This window comes from Typopeltis vanoorti, chromosome 2 (assembly GCF_054136105.1).
Source record: "Typopeltis vanoorti isolate ZY-2024b chromosome 2, IOZ_Tvanoo_1.0, whole genome shotgun sequence".
NCBI classification, from domain to species: Eukaryota; Metazoa; Arthropoda; class Arachnida; order Uropygi; family Thelyphonidae; genus Typopeltis; species Typopeltis vanoorti.
Genome location: NC_143550.1, coordinates 17,297,489 through 17,318,902, shown reverse-complemented (window position 1 = coordinate 17,318,902; position 21,414 = coordinate 17,297,489). Strand labels below are relative to the sequence as shown.

General features: G+C 35.5%; 1 protein-coding gene across 2 annotated transcripts in view; it reads left to right on the top strand.

Annotated features, from left to right (window-relative positions):
- Window positions 1-21,414, top strand: part of LOC150108851 (helicase ARIP4) — a 619,923-nt gene that overhangs the window by 124,957 nt on the left and 473,552 nt on the right. For both annotated transcript variants that reach the window (XM_090403746.1, XM_090403737.1), the window contains one exon: window positions 5,853-5,969. In XM_090403746.1, the coding sequence (XP_090259872.1) occupies window positions 5,853-5,969 (117 nt within the window). The remainder of the gene's footprint in view (window positions 1-5,852; window positions 5,970-21,414) is intronic.

Sequence of the window (21,414 nt, the reverse complement as noted above, 5' to 3'; positions counted from 1 at the left end):
TGGGCATTCATACAGGGACTTGATGGCAGCTAATAGTTGACCATCCACTCCATACTCCTGTACTACTTGCCAAAAACTTATCCCAAGGGACCCGGTCATATTCCTTCTCCAAGTCCATAAAACGTGTAGGCATTCTTGGCATATTCCCAAGATTTCTCAAAGACTTACCTTAAAGTGAAGATTTGGTCAGTTGTGCTTCTACCAGGACGAAAGCCACATTGTTCTTCCTGGAACTTTGACTCAACTATGCTCCTGCACTGTCTTTTCAAGCACTTAGCATACACTTTCCCAGGCAGGCTGAGCAGAGAGATGCCATGATAGTTACTGCAATCCTTCTGGTCTCCCTTCTTAAAGACTGGTATTATTATGCCTGTCTGCCATTGCTTTGGTGCTCGCCCAGATATCCAAGCAGCCTGACACACTCGAGTCAGCCAGAGAACACCGTCTCGATTAAAGGCTTTTAGCATTTCGGGCCGAATTTCATTATCGCCAGCAGCCTTGCCCGATTTTAGCAATTTTATTGCTAAATGGACCTCTTCTGCTGTGAGACTAGTCATTTTAATTCATTAATTATAAAAATCAAAATTCTCTTCCCATTGTTGACAGGTGGTGGCTACTCCAAAATAAGAACCTGTTCTGTTGTAAGTAATGGAATGCCCAACACATTACATAATCTGTTCCAAATACACAGAGCAAGAGGGCAGCTGTAGAATGCATGTTCTACTGTTTCCAATCAGTAACAGATGATTGGTAACAGTGGAAGCCACACCCAGGAAAATGGCATGGTTAAATCATTGTAGAAGTTTTTTTTTTTTTTTTTTTCTGTATGCAAGTAATAAAATGATATAGCACCATATTATTAAATAATCTGAAACAGATATAGTTGGAAAATGTTTTACTGCTGGGTTCCAAAATATATTATACTTGACAAGAAATTATATTCTTGTTTTAATCTTTTATCCAAACATAAATAGAGTTTATACACGAAAGTATCTTCATCTACTTGTGTCTAGAGACTGTTGTCTTCACATTGATTTTCTCAGTATTCCATGAGCAAAAACATTATGGGAAGCATCACTACCCAAATCAGTTTTGACTTTTATTGATGTCTCATCAGTGGCAGCTAGATCCAGGAAGATATGAAAGTTAAATCGATGCAGAAATAAAAATTCTTCATGTGCAAACTTTGTTTGCTTTTGCTTGTGAAGGATTTAAAGAAGAACATAATTTCTCATCAAGTAAATATAATTTCAAAGAATGGTTGACATTCATTTATTCAAAGAATTTTTGAATGATTTCAACAATATTAATAATGCTAAAGTTATTATTATTACATGACACTCCAAGGATTCATTGAGGGAAGGCACTCTGCTTTAAAAATTATAATGTTGATGATGTTGCACTTAAATATTTCTAATGCTTTAGTGCATTATATCAAAAGTTTCTTCAACTGCTGGTATCAGTATATGTGGGATTTCATGACAGTCTCACAGTGTGCCACTCACATTCAGTTGTGCATGATGTTGCACTGGATGTTCCTTCAGATTTATCAGCACAAATATAGATTTGTGATGTTGATAAAATTAAAATCCTTGGAGTAAGTGAAGATGAAAATGTTTCTGAATTTTTGCAATACCTAGTTGATGCGATGAAGTGGTAATGAACGAAAAGTATGCATTCGTGAACCAGACTTATTTGAAAAAATAAGTCTGGTTCATCCGTGTTTGAATCTAAAGTAAATGTGCATTTTTTGAACAAGAAGCTAAAATTTTCAAGCAAAAGACAGTAGATAGATGTTTGGGGGTGGAGGGGGGGGGTGGAGAATTTTTTTGTGTGTATGTTCGGCATAAGTCTGATTTTTTTTTTTTTGAGCAGTCTGAAAAAAAAAATAAACTTCTATCAAACATCAAGCTTCTGTAATTTATAATACTATTTCTGTTATAAACTACAGTGGTGGGGGAGTAAATAATATATTTTTTTTTTCACTAGTTTCTTATGCACTATGGCATACTTCTTCAGGAATAAAGATTTTTAATTGGAAAATATGTAGCAGCAGAATGATTTTTAATACATAAACTGACATTGAGGGAATTTTTATTAAATTGATGTTGCATATCACGTTGAGATATATTGATATGCAAAATCACTGATTTGTCCTATGTAATGTTAACCTAGTTCTGAGTCGGTTAGGTCCTTTATGTAGGCTGACCAGAGTTGGTTTAAAATAAGGCCTTGCTCCTTATTACGTTCGTTTGACAGTCATTTTAGGGCCTTCTTTAAATTTTGGAGTAAGTTCAAAAGTGGAGTAAGTAAATTCAACAAATTGCATTCCTGTGAGTTGCCAAATAGCTTATTTTTTCTCATTAATAATATGAAAAGCCAGGCCTGATTTATGAGCTCTCTTTTTCTCTAGATCTTTGATGTGTTCTTTCATGATATTTATTCTGAACAGGTCATTTATCTGATGTAACAAATGCCACTTACATAGAATATTTTATAAACATATGACCTTTCAAGAGGTAAATAAGGTTGTTTTAGTGACCTGCTACATGGAAACTTTTGTCATAGGCCTGAAAGCAGCTTTGAGTTTGTACTGTTTTTGGTACATCATCTGTTTTATTAGTGATATTTGATGTACAATAAAGTAACTTGCATTTTTAGCTCATATTTTCTTACATATGCATCAGGACTGATGTTTTTTTTGTAAAGTTTTGCTGACAGTTTTCAAATTGTTGCCATTCTTTGAAAATACTTCTGCGATAATCTATTTCTTCTTCCTTGTTGTTGTTGTTTCCTAGATATAGTATATGCTCTATCTTTGAAAAGAGAGATTTCTTCTTTGGATTTCAAGTTGTATAAATAAAGTTTTTTTCTTTACATGGTTTGCACAATGTTAAATTATATTGTTCCATAATTCATAACTACACCTATTTGAGAGAGAGATGCAAGTTGAGACATGTAGAATCTTGTTTGTCATTAACAGATCTAAAGGAATGTATCCAAAGGGAAAAAATCTCTCTTCCTACTGAAAAAGCCATAAAGCTGTCCGATTACTTGCTGACATGTTCTGAAGCTTCAGTCTTAAAAAACTGTTTCAGCTTCATTCCTTGTTCAGTCCTCATTTTATTCCAAAAATTAACTTGTTGTGCAGTATGGAAAAAGTCATTTGTCATCTTCTGCCAGATCCTGTGAATGAAATTATGCTTAAAGCTATTGCCTTTCTTCAATACTGGTTCAAAGAACACGGGCTCTGTATGTTTTAAGGAAAAACCAAAATATCATTATCCTTAAGGCTCACAAGGGAGAGGCAACAGTTGTTGTGAACACCACTGACTATAATTCAAAAATATCTCTCATAATTGCAGACTCCTACCCCTACTTACCTCTTGAACCATGATCCTACCTGGATTGTACAAGAAAAGATAAATGAAGTACTCTGCAACATGCCCAACTGGCCACCTGACCAGAACTATGGTTCTCCTAAGATAATAAAAAATGGCATTCCTTGAAGAGCAGTTGTTGATGGATCAACTTGTTAACTTATTTGTTATCTAGATATCTTGTGGGCTATTGCATAGTCACATTAGGAACTGACCTTTATTCAGAAATTCTGCCTTTATTCAGAAACTCAAATATTGGCATTTCTTTCCATTGGAGTTCCTTGCTAGCCTGACTATAGTTTCACTTTTCACTGACATTCGATGATGAGATGCTGAACCTAATTAAAAATTTCTTCTCTTCTGGATGTCATTAGACTATCTGAACATTGCCTCTGATCTGATTTCTTTCAATGGAGTGGTCTTTATATTAACAGTTGGCAGTTTCTTGTCTTCTCTTTTCGATCACTTTATACAAATCTTTTAGATGTTTTCTAGCTCAAACTACACCAAAACCTGTTATAGTGTGGAGGTATGCTGTGATATATTCATAGTTGACATCTGCTTTACAGCAGTTCTTTCATTTTCTTAATTTGTTCAATCCTGATATGCATTTCACATTACAGTTGGATAATAAAAGCAAACTACCTTTTCTGGATGTGTTGGTCTCAAAAGATAATGGTATGTCATAGATGTTTTCCACAAGCCTACCTGGATATTGTCTTGATGCTTCATTCCTTCGTCACCATTCCCAAAAATTGGAAATAATCTGCTCCATAAAGAGGCAAGATGTCTGTTTTAAATAATAAAGACAGACTGAAGGAAGAACTATCGACTCTTCTTCCTATTTTTTGTTCGTAATGGATACTCCAGAAACACAGTCAATCAAACAGATATTATTTTTTATATAGTATAGTATTTTATATATTATTATATGGTATTTGATTTCCACATATATTGGTAATCTGTCCATCAAGATTGCTGTCTAGCATAAGGATCATAACATTTGAGTAATGTACATGCTAACAGTTTGTACCTGCCTCAGGTCTCTGAATGACAGTATTCTCTTTTACAAGCATCCCATGTTTATAGAATCCTGTGTTCCTGTGGTCTAACTTATGTAGGCCAGACAAACTGAGGTTTTGAATTTAAAAAAAAAAGAAAAAAAGTTGGAAATGTTGATCACAAAAGAGAAGTATGGCCTAGCTCATGTGTCATGGATAAATCACACTATTTTTTTACAAATCACACTGGGATATAGCCATCATTCCTTTTTCAGAAGAATTTTTTTTCTTAACAAATTAAAGAATCTGCTTCACTCATGTGGCTCCTTTAACAGAAATCAAGGCCTCATCTTGAGAATGATTTCTCAAAAGTCACTAATTGGATCTCTTGACACATCAGAATTTAACTTCTCCAACAAAATCTTCTACAGACTCTAAAGAAACAACTAACATATACCACACATTACGGTTTCATTTATCTCTTGTTGCTTTCTTTATTTTTCCTGTTATTGTAGCCCTGATTATATAATCTAGCCATAAAGTAACATTAAATATGAAAATTCTAGAGGAACCTTTTTTACACATGTGATTATGAAGTAGTTAGGATGAAATTTTAATCCCATTGGGAAGAAAAAAAAATTATTTAATACAGTTAAAGATAACAGTTTCCTTAATTTTTGAAATAATAGAAAGACAATCATTATGATTTAAGTTAGGCCTGTGTAGTAAGGCTTCATTTTTTTTTGGGCACATTCTTTGATTAAGCATTTGAATTTACAAATACCGATACATAGGAGATTTTGGTGTTAAGCCAAAGGATCCCTTAGCTAGTGTTGGCAATTCTATGTTGGGCCAGACTAGATTTATAAGAGTTATCAAAACAGTCTAACCAGCCAGAAGAACTTACACAGTTCTTCTGGCTAACATAAGACACATACCTTATAGTCTTAGTTGTTTCAGCTGTAATTCCAAATAATAACAACCACTGTCTTGACTCTGGCTAGGCAGTTGTTGTTGTAATTTGGTATTTGGATATTAAAAGTATTTGGACAGTTTTTGTTCGTAAAATTAGGCATAGTGGTTTGGAATGACACAAAGTAATAACTTTACTATAGCTGGATGAAATTTGATATTTTTGATCCCTGTTCTTAAAATCTTTGAACTTAAAATTTATTAAGTTACCTGAATTTGGTTTCAATCAGACCATTTTTAGGCAGCAAAATTATCTAGTCTAAAATAGTTCTAGGTTCAGTTGTTGTTATAATAAGTGAAATAAATACACAGAAATGCTTTTATGAAATGCATCTTTTTTTTGCAATTATCTCAGATTGTTTTTAATCATTATTTTTATTTCTCAAATTGTGTTATCTCTTTCACTGTATTGCATTATATTTCTACTCTAAAGTTTACGTTAAGCTTCTTACATCTTTCATACTTCTGTTTCTACTAGTATTTATTATTTTTGTTACAGATTGGTGGCATTCGATTTTTATATGATAATGTTGTAGAAAATATTGAACGATATAAAACATCTGGAGGATTTGGCTGCATTTTAGCTCATAGCATGGGACTTGGTAAAACCATTCAGGTAATTATTTTATTATTAAGTTTTCTGGTATTAAAAAATTATACATTAATTTTAATTAATTTATAATTTTTAATAAAACTATATAAGATTATTATTTAACTATACATCTTTATTTGAATAACTTTCATGACCTAAAAATTAACAAAAAATGTATAGAATTTTACTCCAAAACTCCAGTATATTTCATTCAACTGATAATTGCATCTCTTCACTCTTTTTAACCTGATTTTCTAGAAGTGCTCCTCTGAAATTAACTGGTGACCTGACCTATTTACATCTGCTGAAAATGTGTTTATGCTTGCATTACTATAAAAGACAGTATGTTTATTTTGCATGCAGAAAAATCACTTTCAGTCAAGCATTACTTTCTGTTGTGGTATTGTCAACTCTTTTATTCATTTTTTTTTAAAGATTCTGAGAACTTGAACCTATCATGGCATTTATTTATTTATTTATTCGTATGGAGTTCCCTCCCTTTTCTTCCCCGCCCCTATTGGGGCGAGTTGAGTCCCCCTCACGGGGATTAAGTATATATGGCTGTAGATATGTGTGTTCACAGGGCCGGTTTGCCTGTTTGTGGGAGGGACGAAAAACCCCAGATAAACTGGGGGGGGGACCTTGCTGTCCATGCCCAAGACCGGCTAACTTGGCTATGGCTGAGGAAGATTCTTAAGCTCCTCACGTCAGCAACGGGAATCGAACCTAGGACACTCCTTCCCCAGGCATATGGTTGCAAAGCCATTAGGCTAACCGCGCGAACATCATGGCATTAAAATAATAATAATGCATGCAGGTGCAAAAGGAATATATGTATCTATGTAATAAACCTTCATGGTATCACAAACATCAAAACAAGTTTGCAACCATATGCCAGGTGGTAGCTTGTTCCACCTTTGCAAGGAGTGTCCTGGTGTTGTACCACCTTACCCCAGTCCTGAAGATACTTTCAGGTGCAAACTTTGTTTGCTCACACTTGGATAAAGGATTAAACTAAATTTATTATACTCTAACCAAGTGAAAAATAAACTTTCAACATCTTTCTCTAAATCCAGAGTAATTTATTAAAAAAGGGTGGCACACCATTTGGCAACTCCTATAGGTAGAGATGACCTGCTAATGCTTCTGCCTGGTATCTCTACTTGGGCCTGGCTCCCACTGAAGAGACCTCAATAAAGGTCAAAACTAGTCTGGGTTGTGGCCCTTCCCTTAATGCATAACATTAGACATATCCACAAGGAGATGTGTTTTGCATTATGGGAGATACTGAGATAGGAGTGTTGGTAGCTTGCTCCACCTTTGCAAGGAGTGCCCTGGTGTTGTACCACCTTACCCCAGTCCTGAAGATACTTTCAGGCGCAAACTTTGTGTTGCTCACACTTGGATAAAGGATTAAACTAAATTTATTATATCCTTCCCCAGGTTGCAAAGTGCAAAGCCACTAGGCTAACCGCACGAACATCATGGCATTAAAATAATAATAATGCATGTAGGTGCATGTGCATAAAGAGGAAATACAAAAGGAATATATGTATCTATGTAATAAACCTTCATGGTATCACAAACATCAAAACAAGTAATGAAATCATTATTTGGTACCAAATAAATTAATAGCACAAATAGTGGGGGACTTTTCAACTCCCCTCCTCTTCCTGGAAGGAAGCAATTTAGGAAGCAGTAGTTTCTAGATGTAACCTTCTTGAAAAACTGTTAAATCATTTTTTATCTTTCTTAGTTCTACTATTGTCAGATGTATGCATTTCTCTTCCCTTCCTCTTAAAACATAAAAACTGTAATGCAATTACCAATGTATTGTTTTGTTCATAAAAAGTGAGATTGGGTAATGCTATCATTAGATTCATTTAGTTACCTTCTGGCAATATCTTGGGCATGAGGCTAGGGAATATGATTTGTTGTTGTTATGTGCCATCCAGTCATTTTCAACTCTCGGTGATCCTGTGAACAAAGGCTCTCCATCCCACTCAGCCTCTTGTCCTTTCTTTCAGTAATTGTAAGTTCTTCTTTGTTGTCCATCCAACTTTTTTGTGGTCTTCCTCTTCTCGTTCCCACAATCTTTCCCAACATAACTGCCTTTTCCAATTATTCATCAGCTCACATAGTATGAACAAAGTACACCAACTTCTGTTTAGCAATCATTGCCTCCAAGGAGTATTCTGTCTTTATATTCTTTAAAACCTTCTTATTGGTCATTCTTGCAGTCCATGAGATTCTTAATGGTCTCTTCCACACCCATAATTCAGATGAATCAATTTGCTTTCTGTCTTTCTTCTTAAATAATCCAACGTTTACATATATCACTACTGGAAATACCACTGCTTTGACAATTCTAACTTGCGTGGCTTTACTCACACCTCTATCTTTCATAATTTTTGTCAGGTTTAGCATCACTTTTTTTCCCATAACTCCTTCTTTTAATTTCATCTTCATACCATATTTCTGATTCTGGAACCCAGTAAATCCTAACTTTCAACTATTTCTATTTTATCTCCCTCTATTATAAATTCCTTTATGTTGACAGAAGCCATCACTTTTGTTTTGCTGATGTTTAAATTAAGCCTGGATTTGTTACTTTCCATCTTAACCAATAGAATCAATGCTCCAGAACTTCCTTAGTTTCTGCTATGAGGGTTGTATCATCTGCATATCTTTAATTATTTATTTTTCTGCTACCAATCTTAATTCCAGCTGGATCTTTGTCTAAATCAGCCATTCTCAATAATATACTCACTATAAATATTAAAAAGGTTAGACAACAGTATAAAATCCTGCTGCAACTCTTTTTCCACTCAAACACTATTTGTATCTCCAAAGACTGTTTTTAGTGAAGCTTCTTGGTTGTCATTATGCTCTCTTATCAAGAGAATTAGATGTTCAGATATTCGCATTGATCTCATTACAATCCACAGTCTATTGTGATCATGCAATCAGAAGCGTTCTTATAATCAATAAAACAGATGAATACTTCCTTCTGAAATTCTCTTGTTCTTTCCATAATCCATCTCATGTTTGCTATTTGGTCTCTAGTTCCTCTACCTCTCCTAAAGCCTCCCTGTTCTTATGGCATTTCTCCATTCACATATGGCTCCAACCTTTGTTGGATCACTTTCAGCATAACTTTACTTGCATGTGAAATTAAAGCAATGGTTCTATACGCGTGGATAGGCTTATGTGTTCGTCAGACATGTAATAGATTTCACGGTATTGATATAATGGTTCTATAATTCTCACAATCTCTGGAATTTGATTTTTTTGGAATTGGGATGAATATTGATGTTTTTCAATTTCTAGGCCAGTATATTTTCTTCCAAACCTGTTGACAAATATCAGTCAATATATTCACTTCATCCCCAGCTGCTCTCAATAATTCCACTGACACACCATCAGCTTCAGGAGCTTCTCATTTTGGTAGTTGCTTCATTGCTGATATCACTTCACTTTTCATTATCATGGGTTCTTCAACAAATTCTCTCCATTCAAATTCTCCTTCAATATTATTATCTTTCTTGTACAAATCCTCTACATACTCTTTTCATCTTTTTTTTCACTGCTTCTTCCATCAGACATTTACCCAAGTATTTTTTACAACTAAGGATAAACTTCCCTGTAACATCATTTATTTTCTGAACAGATCTCTTGATCTACCCATGATATTGCTTTCTTCAATTTCCTTGCACCTTTTGTTTAGATGTTTTTCCTTATCTTTCCAAGCATGTCTTTGGAAATCTGCAGTCAGTTGTCTAACCCTTTCTTCTTTCGTTTTTCTTCTTCTTTCCTCTTCTATTTTAAATAGCTTCTTCTGACAACCATTTACAATCTTTCTTTCTTGTTGCTTTATTTAGTCTTCTTTGCTGCTTCTGTGATTCTACATTTTGTTTCTTCCCATAGTTCTTCTAATTCTCTTCCTGTCTTCTCCAAACTTTTTAATTTCTCTCCAACTTCTCCTTTAAATGCTTCATTTATAGGATTTAAATCAAATCTGATACTGTCCTTTTATTTCTTCTTAGCCCTTAATTTTAGTTTAGCTTCAGCTATCAATAATTCATGATCTCTCCCACAGTCTACACTAGGTAGTGCTTTAGCTGCTTGGATAGTACTCTTCCACCTTCTGCTGGCAGCAATATAATCCATCTGATTTCTGTATTCTCCATTATGTGAGTCCATGTGTACAGTCTTCTTTTATGTTGTTGAAGCAAGTGATTGCAATAAAGCAACTGTTCTCAACAGTTGCTTTATTGCAATCACTTTGTTGGAAAAGGATGTTGCAAAACTCCAACATCCTTTATCCTGCTTCATTCCTCAGTCCTAAACCAAGTTTTCCAGTGATGCCTCATTCATTTTAAACCACTTTTGCATTCCAATCACCTAATATCAAGAGAAAATCTGTTTTATCAACTGTATATACTTGTTGCCAGCCTGCTGTATAATTCTTCTACCTCATCTTCACTTGAATCTGTAGTTGGTGCTATACACCTGTATGATTGTAACTCACCGGGTATGCCTTTATTCTGATTAGAATTATTCTATCGGACACTGGTTGTAACCCAAAATATATTTTCTGTATTCTGTTCTAACTCTATTTCATTGAAGGTTTTCACTTCCAGAGTAATACATCATGAAATCATTGGTATCAAAGTGATCCATTCCTGTCCATCTCAGTTCACTGATTCCTAACATCTTAACTCGAGTTCTTCTAATTTCTTTCTTCACTAGTTCCAGTTTTCCTTGATACATGCTTTTTACATTCCATGTTCCTAGTTTGACAACTCTATCAGAAGTTGAACTTCCAGAAGGCTTTGATTGAGCTTCATCATTCTTGTTCACCTCATTGGAAGTTCCTCTCTTCTCATTGCTTTCCGACCTGGGTGTCTTATCTTCCAGCACTATATCACAATAACTTAAGCTCTGTTCATAAGATTTTCTTGGCAAAATACATACAGATGTGATTTCCCATTGCTTTCTTCTGTTGATATAAGTGATTTCCCATTGCTTTCTTCTGTTTGTTTAGCCTACTAGGTAAGGCTAAACACTGCAAGAGATGAAGAAAAGTAAAATAGGGAAGATTGGGTGGGGGAGGGACCAGTCTACAGATAATATAACAAATATATATTACATGAAATAAGGCATGGTCCAGCATCTGGTACTTTGGGTTTGCCACTCCCATACTCATTAAAGTGAGCTCTTGAGGGGGAGGGGATATGATATGATAGAGATATATAAATTGGTGAAAGGATTTTATAGGAATATATGTAGGGGAGACTTTTTTATACACTGTAGGAGGGGGGAAAAAACCACAGATCATTGATAGTAGTTGAATAAAAGTTCACTCAACAGAGAAGTTAGATGTAAATTTTTCTCACAGTGAGTGGATATCTTGGAATGGGAGACCCCCCCCCCCCCGGCAATATACTTCAGAGGGGCAATATCTTGCATTGACACCTCCTTATATAGAGGCCAGTATATATTCACAGTTAGCTTATTTTTCATTGTGTTTTTTACATGGTGTAAAAGTTCTATTGAGATGCATAACTGCCCTGTATCTGAATGGCTGGCAAAATAAATTCCACTTTTGCAAATCATTGACATAATTGTTTGAAGATACTAATGACCTAACATTATCTCATTGAAGTACATTTCTAGCCTTGGATACTTTGTTTGATTACTGTCTAGCCTTGGATACTTTGTTTAATTTTTTTTTTGTCTGATTGTTATTTTACAGCAAACTTTCCTTTAATCCACCAACTCGTCATAGTTAACTGAACCAGCAACATACTGTGCTGATATGCTTTGACTAAGTCAGTGAAAAGAAAATCAGGATAAAATGAATTAAAGGAACCTTAAGCTAAATCATGCTTCTAGCATTCTGGTAATGCATTCCACTTTTCTTGGTGGTGGTGGTGGTGGGGGGCAACCCTGTCTGCCAAACACTGCAGTGGCATTTCCACTCCTAAGACTTTTTTTTTTTCATCCTGCAATACAGACAGTCTGGCTAGATGAACAAACAATCAGTTAACAGAGACATATACTAGCCTCTTAGCCTTAGTTTCTTTCGGAGTAATTCTATACCACCCAACCAAACTGTTGTAGGTAGCATGACTTCAATATGTTCTCATAGTTGGCATTCCATGGTCCTAAATCCTTTTTACCTGCTCTGTACTCTTATCTAAAGTATCCTTATTCTCACCAAATCCCAGTGATGAGATCTGGGCATAGTAATCCAGATCTGATTTGAATCATGGCCTTATTCAGTACATCATGACTGCCTTATCTGTACTGGTGAATGTTCTTCTCAGTATTTGCGTAACTCAGTCTGAAGTATACTAGTCTGGCAGCTGTTTCAAACTCATTGGTTTTTGTCAGAGACTAGGCAGAAACCTAAGAGAACAAAAACTCTCACTACTAAGGAACTTGAAGTGTCGGAGAGGTGTATTTTCCTTAAGCGAACTCTCGGTCGGTGCGTAAAGTATTTACTAAAATAAAGAGCCAAAAGGCTTCGTTTTGGTGATGCAAAATTATATAAATTAAGTGGATATTAAATCCACTTAATACATTTCAGAGCCAAATACAGAAACTATAAAAGTTTTGCACGAAAATTGACCAGAGAGCTTGTGGAAATACACTGCTGCCATACTGTGAGTTTCCCTAGCCAAACCTTATAGGAAGTGACGAATGCTCAACGCGCCCGTTTGATAAGCTAAATAAATTTTGTTATGTCATATTTTTTTTTTTATCAGAAGATAGCTGCTAAGAGTATTTGCAGAATTGTCTGTTTTAGAGCATAAAATTATGATATTACAACAATGAAAAGTTTTACTCACTTAATGTTTTGGAAGGACGCTTCTGTTTCTTTCAGTTAAAACTTCTATAGTACCTCACAGTAGTGGTACTAGTGTATTGTGTAGTGGCCTAGACATTGGTTTGGTTCATGGGATTTTCTCTTACACTGTTATATCTTCTTTGATTTCTCCTGTATAAATGGCCTTCCTCATTAATACCTGTACTTCTGATTAATTTCCTATCTATCGCTACTTGACATTCTACGGCCCTGAAATCCTTTTTGTTACCCATTCTGTATCCTATACAAAGTATCTTTATTTATTTATTTATGTCCGTGGCCATGGTGTTAATTATCCTGCTTTGCTTGTGAGGTCACAGCATACACACTAATGATGTGATCTATGCAGGGTGATAGCACGATAGCATGTGTTCCTGAAGTGAGTGTTTGTTGCACATATGTACTCAAATCATTTCCCTGTATCAATTTTTGCTTTCATGAAAATTTGATTCTTTAATACTCAATTAGAATATTTTTAAATTAAGCTGATTTTATTGAAAATATAATTTCTGTGAATTCTGCTCATTGTTTAAAAAAAAAAAATATATATATATACATATACACAAAGCTTACAATATTCCCTTAAATGACACCTCAACACTCCTAAAAAAGTTTTTCCTTCAGATATCTTAGATCTCTTTGGCCACTAAGGGAACCACTATGGGTCCCCCCCCCCCTTTCACTCCCTCTTGCCAATTTTTACGTGAAAAATTTTGAAAAATGAGCCATAGACTCAGCCCCCCTCTCAAACTTTCTATCTGGCTAAGATATGTAGATGATGTATTCTTGATTTGGTCTCATGGCACAGACCCATTAGAGTCCTTCCTCAACTACCTTAATAGTCTGCATCCAAGTATCCAGTTTACGATGTAAAAGGAAAATAATAGTTTACCCTTCCTAGACATCTTAGTAACACACACACCTTCTGAAATGTATCCCTTCCTTCACTGTATATGGAAAATCCACTCACACAGGCAGATACATCCACAAACTTTCCCACCACCAGCCCCTCAACAACATGGCATCATTAAAACTCTAACCAATAGAGCCTATAATCTTTGTTCCAGTGAAACCTCTTTCAACTGAACTCAGCCATATACATAACACCTTCCTATCTAATGGCTACAGTGATTACGGAATTAAAAAAATTCCTCATTTATTCCTCAGCCATCTCTTCAGAAGGATTTACGAAATGCTATCACCATCCCCTACGTCCATGGCACATTGGAAAAAATAGCCAGGTGTTAAAAAAAGTAAAACCTATACACAGCTTTAAGCCCTACCAGAAACTTTCTACTCTTATCCGTTCTACCAAAGATCAGCTCTCTCAGTGCCTGGAATATATAAAGTACCCTGTTGCTGCAAGTTGGCTTACTTTGGACAGACAGGTAAATCATCCACTGTCTGTTTAGATGAACACAAATCTTACATCTGCAATCATGACTATGGTCAATCCAGCATTGCAGACTGTGTATTCAATACAGCTCACAGGATCTTCTTGAAGAAAACCACCATTCCTCCACCATAGTAAATTTAAAGAGGAAAGCCTATTTTTCGAATTGCAGTAGCACTCAGAAATCAACCTAACCTTAACAAATACAGATGCATAAAATTCCCAAAATTTGGGAAACAATAATCATAAGAGGTCCCAGTTTACATCCTTGGCTGCCTACAAATACCCATAAAGGACAGTATACCTAGATAGGACTTTATAGAGTTGCCCACGTGTTTCATTTAGTTTTTGTGTGTGTGTGTGTGTGTGTGTGTGTGTGTGTGTGTGTGTGTGTGTGTGTGTGTGTGTGTGTGTGTGTGTGTGTTACAAGTGTTATTTGTGTTCCCTGAAGATGTTTTAGTGACTGTGCAAAATATTGGAAGCATTAAAATTAGTTTTTAATCTGTTCCTAGTGCTGTCAATACTCCATTAAACCTCTAACATAAAGACTCTCTCTCTAACAGCAAAGAGTGCCACTCATGATCATCTCATTCCTATAGATGCAATAGGTTAAACAATCTAAGTGCAGATTACAGTTTAAAATTACAACTGGCTTAAAAGTATCATATATTAACACTTATATATCATATATTATCTTGTGGCTAAATAATGTATTTAAAACTTATCTTTTCAATTCAGTGCACTGGTAATAAAATTCATTTTTGAAGTTTTATTTTAGACAATGAACACAGATCACAGAAATTATTTTTTCGCCAAACTAGCTTGATTTAAAAATAATCAAATATTAAAGGATCACATTTTCATGAAAGCAAAAACTGTTACAAGGAAACGGTTCAATTACATATGTACAAGAAAAAGTTGGGGGTGAAGACTTTGTTTTCTTACAATTAAAACCTCTTTTGTCACTTAACAGAATGTGGGGTAAAAATGTTCATCACAACAAATTAAAAATCAGTACCTACAAATTGTGATTTTATTAATCAAGCAAAAGATGTCCCCAAGTGATAAGCAGAGCATATCAGTCATCATCATCTTCCCTATCTACATAAAGCAGATTGAGGCTGCCATGAACAATGGCTTTCCAGTCCAATCTATCATCAGCCAAGTTATATAAATTTCTACAAGAGTTCAGACCACTTATATTCTTGATGTCTTCTATCCGTTTCCTTCTAGGTCTTCCTGGCAGTATCTTTCTTTCTACTCTTCTGTTTTGGAGAATTTGAGGAAGCATTTTGTATGCATCTCCACACCACTGTAACTGTTTTTCTTTGCTTTTTGTTATCAGTGAAACATTGTAGTGTGATACTTCTCTATCTTGTGATTGGTTTTAATTTCATAATTTATTTTCTTCAAACACTTGTTTTCAAAGCCTGTCAGTTTTTATTCTTCTTTCTGTTTGATAACCTGTTTCTGTGTCATAAAGCACTTTGGGAGTGCTGTTGAACTATATACTTTGATTTTAAGTTCTTTGAAGAGATATGTATTTTTCCATACATTTGTAAGTTTGGTCATACACTGGTGTCCAAAGGTTAAGGATGAAGTACATTTTTATCTGTATATGAAAACATTTTCATGACTACAGCCAAATGTGAACATAAAATTATTGCCAGCATACTAATAAATTATCTTGCACAAAAAAATGTTATAAATTTCGTACAAATTAAATTGTAGCACATTTTTGGCAAAAGTTACAAAGTTACAAAAGTTACAAACTAAGGACACAGTTAAGGAATTAATGTACACTGCTTACAGAATGCTTACACCTGAACTGTGATGTAGCTCTCACAACGTCATACCATGCTTAGCACCATGTGATTCAGGCTTTCTTGAGGCAAACAGGCCTACTGGTCCTTCAGAGCAAGGGTAAGGACTTATTTGTTTTCTGGAGGGGAATTTTGAGCAGCAGTGAGTCTCTCTATTGAATTCCAAACGTGTTCTATGGGATCGAGATCTAGGGAGTGTGCTGGCCACTTGATTCACTTAATATCCTCAGTCTTCAGAAGTATCTCCACTGCTCATGTATGATGTGGTGTTGCATTGTCATCCATAAAAATGAATTCTTTGCGTACAGCACCACAGAACAATCGAACATGACATTGAAGAACTTTGTTCCACTATTGTTCACCAGTCATCATCTGGAAAAAAGGACTATGACTGGTGTGTCCATTAAGCATAATGGGGCTGGTGTAAGTTTAGCATGTGTATTTGCTAAACCTTTTCATTGTAACCTTTAAAACTTGAATTCATAAGGTTTTCTATTTAATATATCTATTCAGTATATATTGTATTTTTAGGGTCCCCATATATCCTGGGTCATTTGACATAGTAAGGCTTTAGGTTTTTGGTAATTTCTTTGAGCCATAATGTAATTTTTTTTAATAATTTACAGACTTTTTTTTTTTTTTACATTTAGTGTGATCCTAATCTGTAACCTGGTAAACAGAAGAGTTTTAGCTGATTGTTCATTTCTCTGTTGGGAGAAATGAATGTTCATTTCTCCCAACAGAGAATGAACTAAATGGGAAGGACATTTAGCCTAATAAGGATAAGGAATTCCGGCAGTGATACAATGATAAATCATCATCATCATCATCATCAAATTCCTGCCATGTACCCTCAAGGGGTGTATAGGATATGACAGTACTACATGAAAAAATTACATCATTACTAACTTCCTATCTACAATTTTCCTCCAAATCAGTCTGTTACTTGTCAAGACTCCAACATTATCAGATCTTATATTTCTATCGTCTAAGGCACTTTGTACCGTATCAATCCACCTATATCTTGGTCTTCCTCTGGGTCGTTTTCCTGCCAACCTGGCAGAGAACACTTGTTTTGCTAATCTTTCCTCTCCCATTCTATTTAAGTGACCATACCATCTGAGATTAGCTCTGCTAACGCATTCCTGGATGCTGACAATGTCAAGTTCTTTCCTAATATCCTCATTTTTAATATGATATTGCCATTGATGCCATCTGTTCACGCCTCTAATCTTTCTCAGGACTCTCATATCTGCGGTCTCTAGTCTTTGGTCAAGTGTTTTACTTCTGACCCAGCTCTCAGATCCATAAGTTAAAATTGGTTTGAACACAGTCTTGTATACAGTTAATTTAGTGTTCCGACTAATTTCTTTCTTATTCCATATGAATTTATTCAATTGACTTCCCACCATACCAGCTTTGCTGATTCTGTTGTCTATTTCTATATTTAGTTTACCATCTTCAGTAAAAATTGTGCCTAAGTAGCTGAAATGTTTTACTTGTTCCACAGGTTCTCCATTCACAACACAGTTGACATTTTCAATGATTCTGCCTATTTTCATTGTCTTTGTCTTTTTATTGCTGACCTTCATACCATATCTATTACAACAGCTATTCAATTTAGTCAGAGAATCTTGCAGACTTGTAGCGGATTTATTTAGAAGTATAACATCATCCGCATAAAGCAAAGAGCTGACATTAACATCTCCAATTTTGATATCAGGTTTAATACCACATTCCTTCATAATGTGATCCATATAGATAGTGAATAACAGAGAGGATAATGTACATCCTTGTCTCACACCAGATTTAACATTAAACCATCTTCCTGTACTTCCTTCAATTCTAACTGCTGACTCACAACTCAAATAAAGACTAAGTATTGCTTGATATAATGCCCCATTGACACCATTTAACTGCAGCGTATTGAATAGCTTCTCTCTTGGCACCTTGTCATATGCCTTTTCCAAATCGACAAAACTTAAATACAGATCTTTGTTATATTCCCATGCTTTCTCGACTATTTGTCGTAAAGTGAAGATCTGATCCTGACAGCCTCTATTTGGCCTGAATCCAGCTTGTTCTTCACCAAGCTTCTCTTCCACAATTCTTCTCAACCATTTCTCAAGTATACTTGCATAGATCTTGCCAGGAACACTCAGTAGGGAAATACCTCTGTAATTCTCACATTCAGTTTTATTTCCCTTTTTATATATGGGTACTATGAGAGCTCTACTCCAATCATCGGGAATTCGTCCCTCTGTCCAGGCTTTCTGAACTATGCAGTGCAGCCACTGTAAGACTCTTATACCACCATACTTCAGCATTTCTGGTTGAATATCATCTACTCCTGCTGCCTTTCCACATTTCAAGCCTTTGATGGCTTTTTCTACTTCAAGTATGGATATGTATTCCTGACTGCATGCCTGGTCAGTGTTTTTTATCACTGTGCTGTCATCACTGCTTGTTTCATTTAGCAGTTTTTCAAAGTAATTACTCCATACTTCAAGGATATCTTTTTCTCCTGTTTTCATTTCACCTTTATCATCTCTGATTCCTTTTACAGCACTCTTTCCTCCATTCCTAAGCTTCTTCAACAACCTCCAGAATATTTTGCCACCTTCTTGATATTTATTTTCTATATTCTTGCCAAAGTCCTCCCATGACTTTTGTTTAGCTAGTTTTACACACTGTTTAGCTTTCTTACATTTGTCTCTGTATTCTGTAAGAGTAAAAGCTGACCTATTTGCCAGGAACTTTTGATATGCTTTCTTCTTTTCCTTCACTGCCTCTTTAACTTCCTTTGTCCACCAGGGAGTTCTGATTTTTTTATCTTTGCACACAACCTCACCACATGCCTCTCTGGCAGAATCAATCAATGTTTCCTTCAGAGTTTGCCACTGAATCTCCAACGTTTGATTCCTGTTCTCAAACTCTTTCATTTTCTTTTCAATAATATTTCTGTATTTTAGTCTACAGTTTACATCTGAGAGCTGCTCAACTTTTATTCGCTTTAAAACTTTCTTACATGTTATTCTTTTCAATATGAAATTCAATTTTATCCTGCTCAAGACTAAATAGTGATCACTTCCAATTTCAAATCCTCTGTACACTCTGGTGTCCTGCACCAGGGAGAAAACATCACTATCAACAATAACATAGTCAATGAGACTTTTCTTATTCCTAGCCTCTTCTCTCCATGTGAATTTGTGCACATTTTTATGTTGGAACATGGTGTTAGTAATAACCAGTCCATGTCCTGAGCAGAAATCCAACAGATATTTGCCATTATTATTAGCTTTGCTCTTTTCTCCAAATTTTCCCAAAATATTTTTGTATGTCTCACAATCATTTCCTACTCTACTATTTAGATCCCCAACAAGGACCAACTTTTCCTTTTTCATTGTGTCAGTTGCTTTTTCTAAAGCCTCAAAAAATTCCTCCACTTCTACCTTAGTAGAACCTTCTGTGGGACCATAGGCACAAATAAGTCTCATTGTCCAGTTCCCCATTCTTATATTTGCCCACATTACTCTACTTGAGACTGACTGCCATTCAAGAAGATTAGCCTCGTATTTTGTGTTGAATACTATGGCTACTCCTTCTTTTCCTTGATTGTTATTGCCTGAATATAACATTTTGTATTTATTGCTCAGAAAGATCTCACCAGTTTTGGTCTTTTTTGTTTCAGTCACCCCTATTATGTCGATCAGGTACTTATCTAATTCCTCAGCTAGCTCCATTTCTTTGCCATTCAGGCTTCTTACGTTGATAGTACCGATCTTTAACTCTGGTGATGTTGAGTTGGGGTTTGTTTTCAGATTTGTTCCAGTAGCTGACTTTTCGCTGTTCGCCCTGGTTCCCTGGCGAAAACAACGGGGGCCTTGTTTAACCAGGCGACGCCCCAGCCGGCATGAAATTTTGTCATGTTGTACCATCATTTTTTATTTTGGTTTAACCAATAAGAATACAATTTGGTCGGCTAAATCCCAAATTGCCAGCCCATCCTCGTTCGTTCAGTATCAAAGTAGATACCCAACAGGGTGCACCACGAGAAGGTGAGGATTGGACATTAGGTCAGAAGCCCTGGTCGGTTCTCCGCATTCCTTTAAAGGCTATGTGGAGGTCTCCTCTCAGTTATACAGCTTTGACCCTTAAGCACCCCACAATGATAAATAATGAAGTTATATTCTGTTTGACCCATTATGACAGGTGTATTACCTTTATTTGCATGATTATTGTTCTTGCTTTTTAAGGCTGCTTTTACTTTTAGTGGAATATTGATCTTGGATGGTTTGAATTTTATCTAAGTGCCTTCAACATCCAAATGAATATTGTTAGCCACTGTGCAAGATAGGTAGTAGATCTCACTTTCAGAGCAGACCATGATTTCTCATATAAGTATGCTTGTCTAGGAATGAACCTCAACTGAGGGTGTTGACTGCCTCTTCAGTAAACAGCTGTGTTGAAAAGTTCACTACTACCACACAGTCTTATTGTAGTTGTCGCTTGGATGTGTTTTCTATTTGGAAGGCTTGAAATTTTTATTATTTTTTTTTTTTCACACACCAAAAATTTGGAAACTTAGTACCATCCTTTGTCCTATTGTTGATAGCATAATCCACTTACAAACTTGTCCAATAGTTAGCAAAATCATTTCTTCTCCATGGGCATTTCTCCCATGAATGGGATAGTGATTCAAACATTATGGTCAGCTTTAATATCACTTCATTATTTATCATCGTATCACTGCTGAAATTCCTTATTAAGCTAAATGTCCTTCCTGACATATATGGATTATTCATAGTCACCATACACTCAGGTTATTTTTTGTGGATAAGAAAATATACAGTTAAATGGGACAGCATTCGAACCCCCTCTCCCCACACTACCAGTTTCTCTATGGGTTTTCTAGAAAACCATTCAGTAAACATACTGGTACACACAAATCAACAGTCTACCTACACTATATAGGTAATGCATTTGCTATTTCGTCTCATTGCCTACGCATTTAATACATTTTTAGCACATTTAAATAGCTGCTATCCCAAAATATACTTCACTATCAGAAAAGAAACTAACATCTGTCTTCCATTCCTATACCCACTAGTTACGTGACTATCAAATGAATAATTATGCTTTTCTGTTTGTAGGAAATCTACCCACAACATACACACAGGAAGGTACTTACACAGCAATCATGCCATTGTCCCTCACCACATATCTTCTTCTTCTGCAGCTTCTCCCACTTAAGTGGGGTCGGTTTCACTTCACTGATTCTTTATTCTTAAAGAATCAGTCCATCATCCTTGTCAAAAAACAGGAATCATAAAATGTCTAATCAGAAGAGCCAAAACTAATTGTTCTACTTCTAATTTT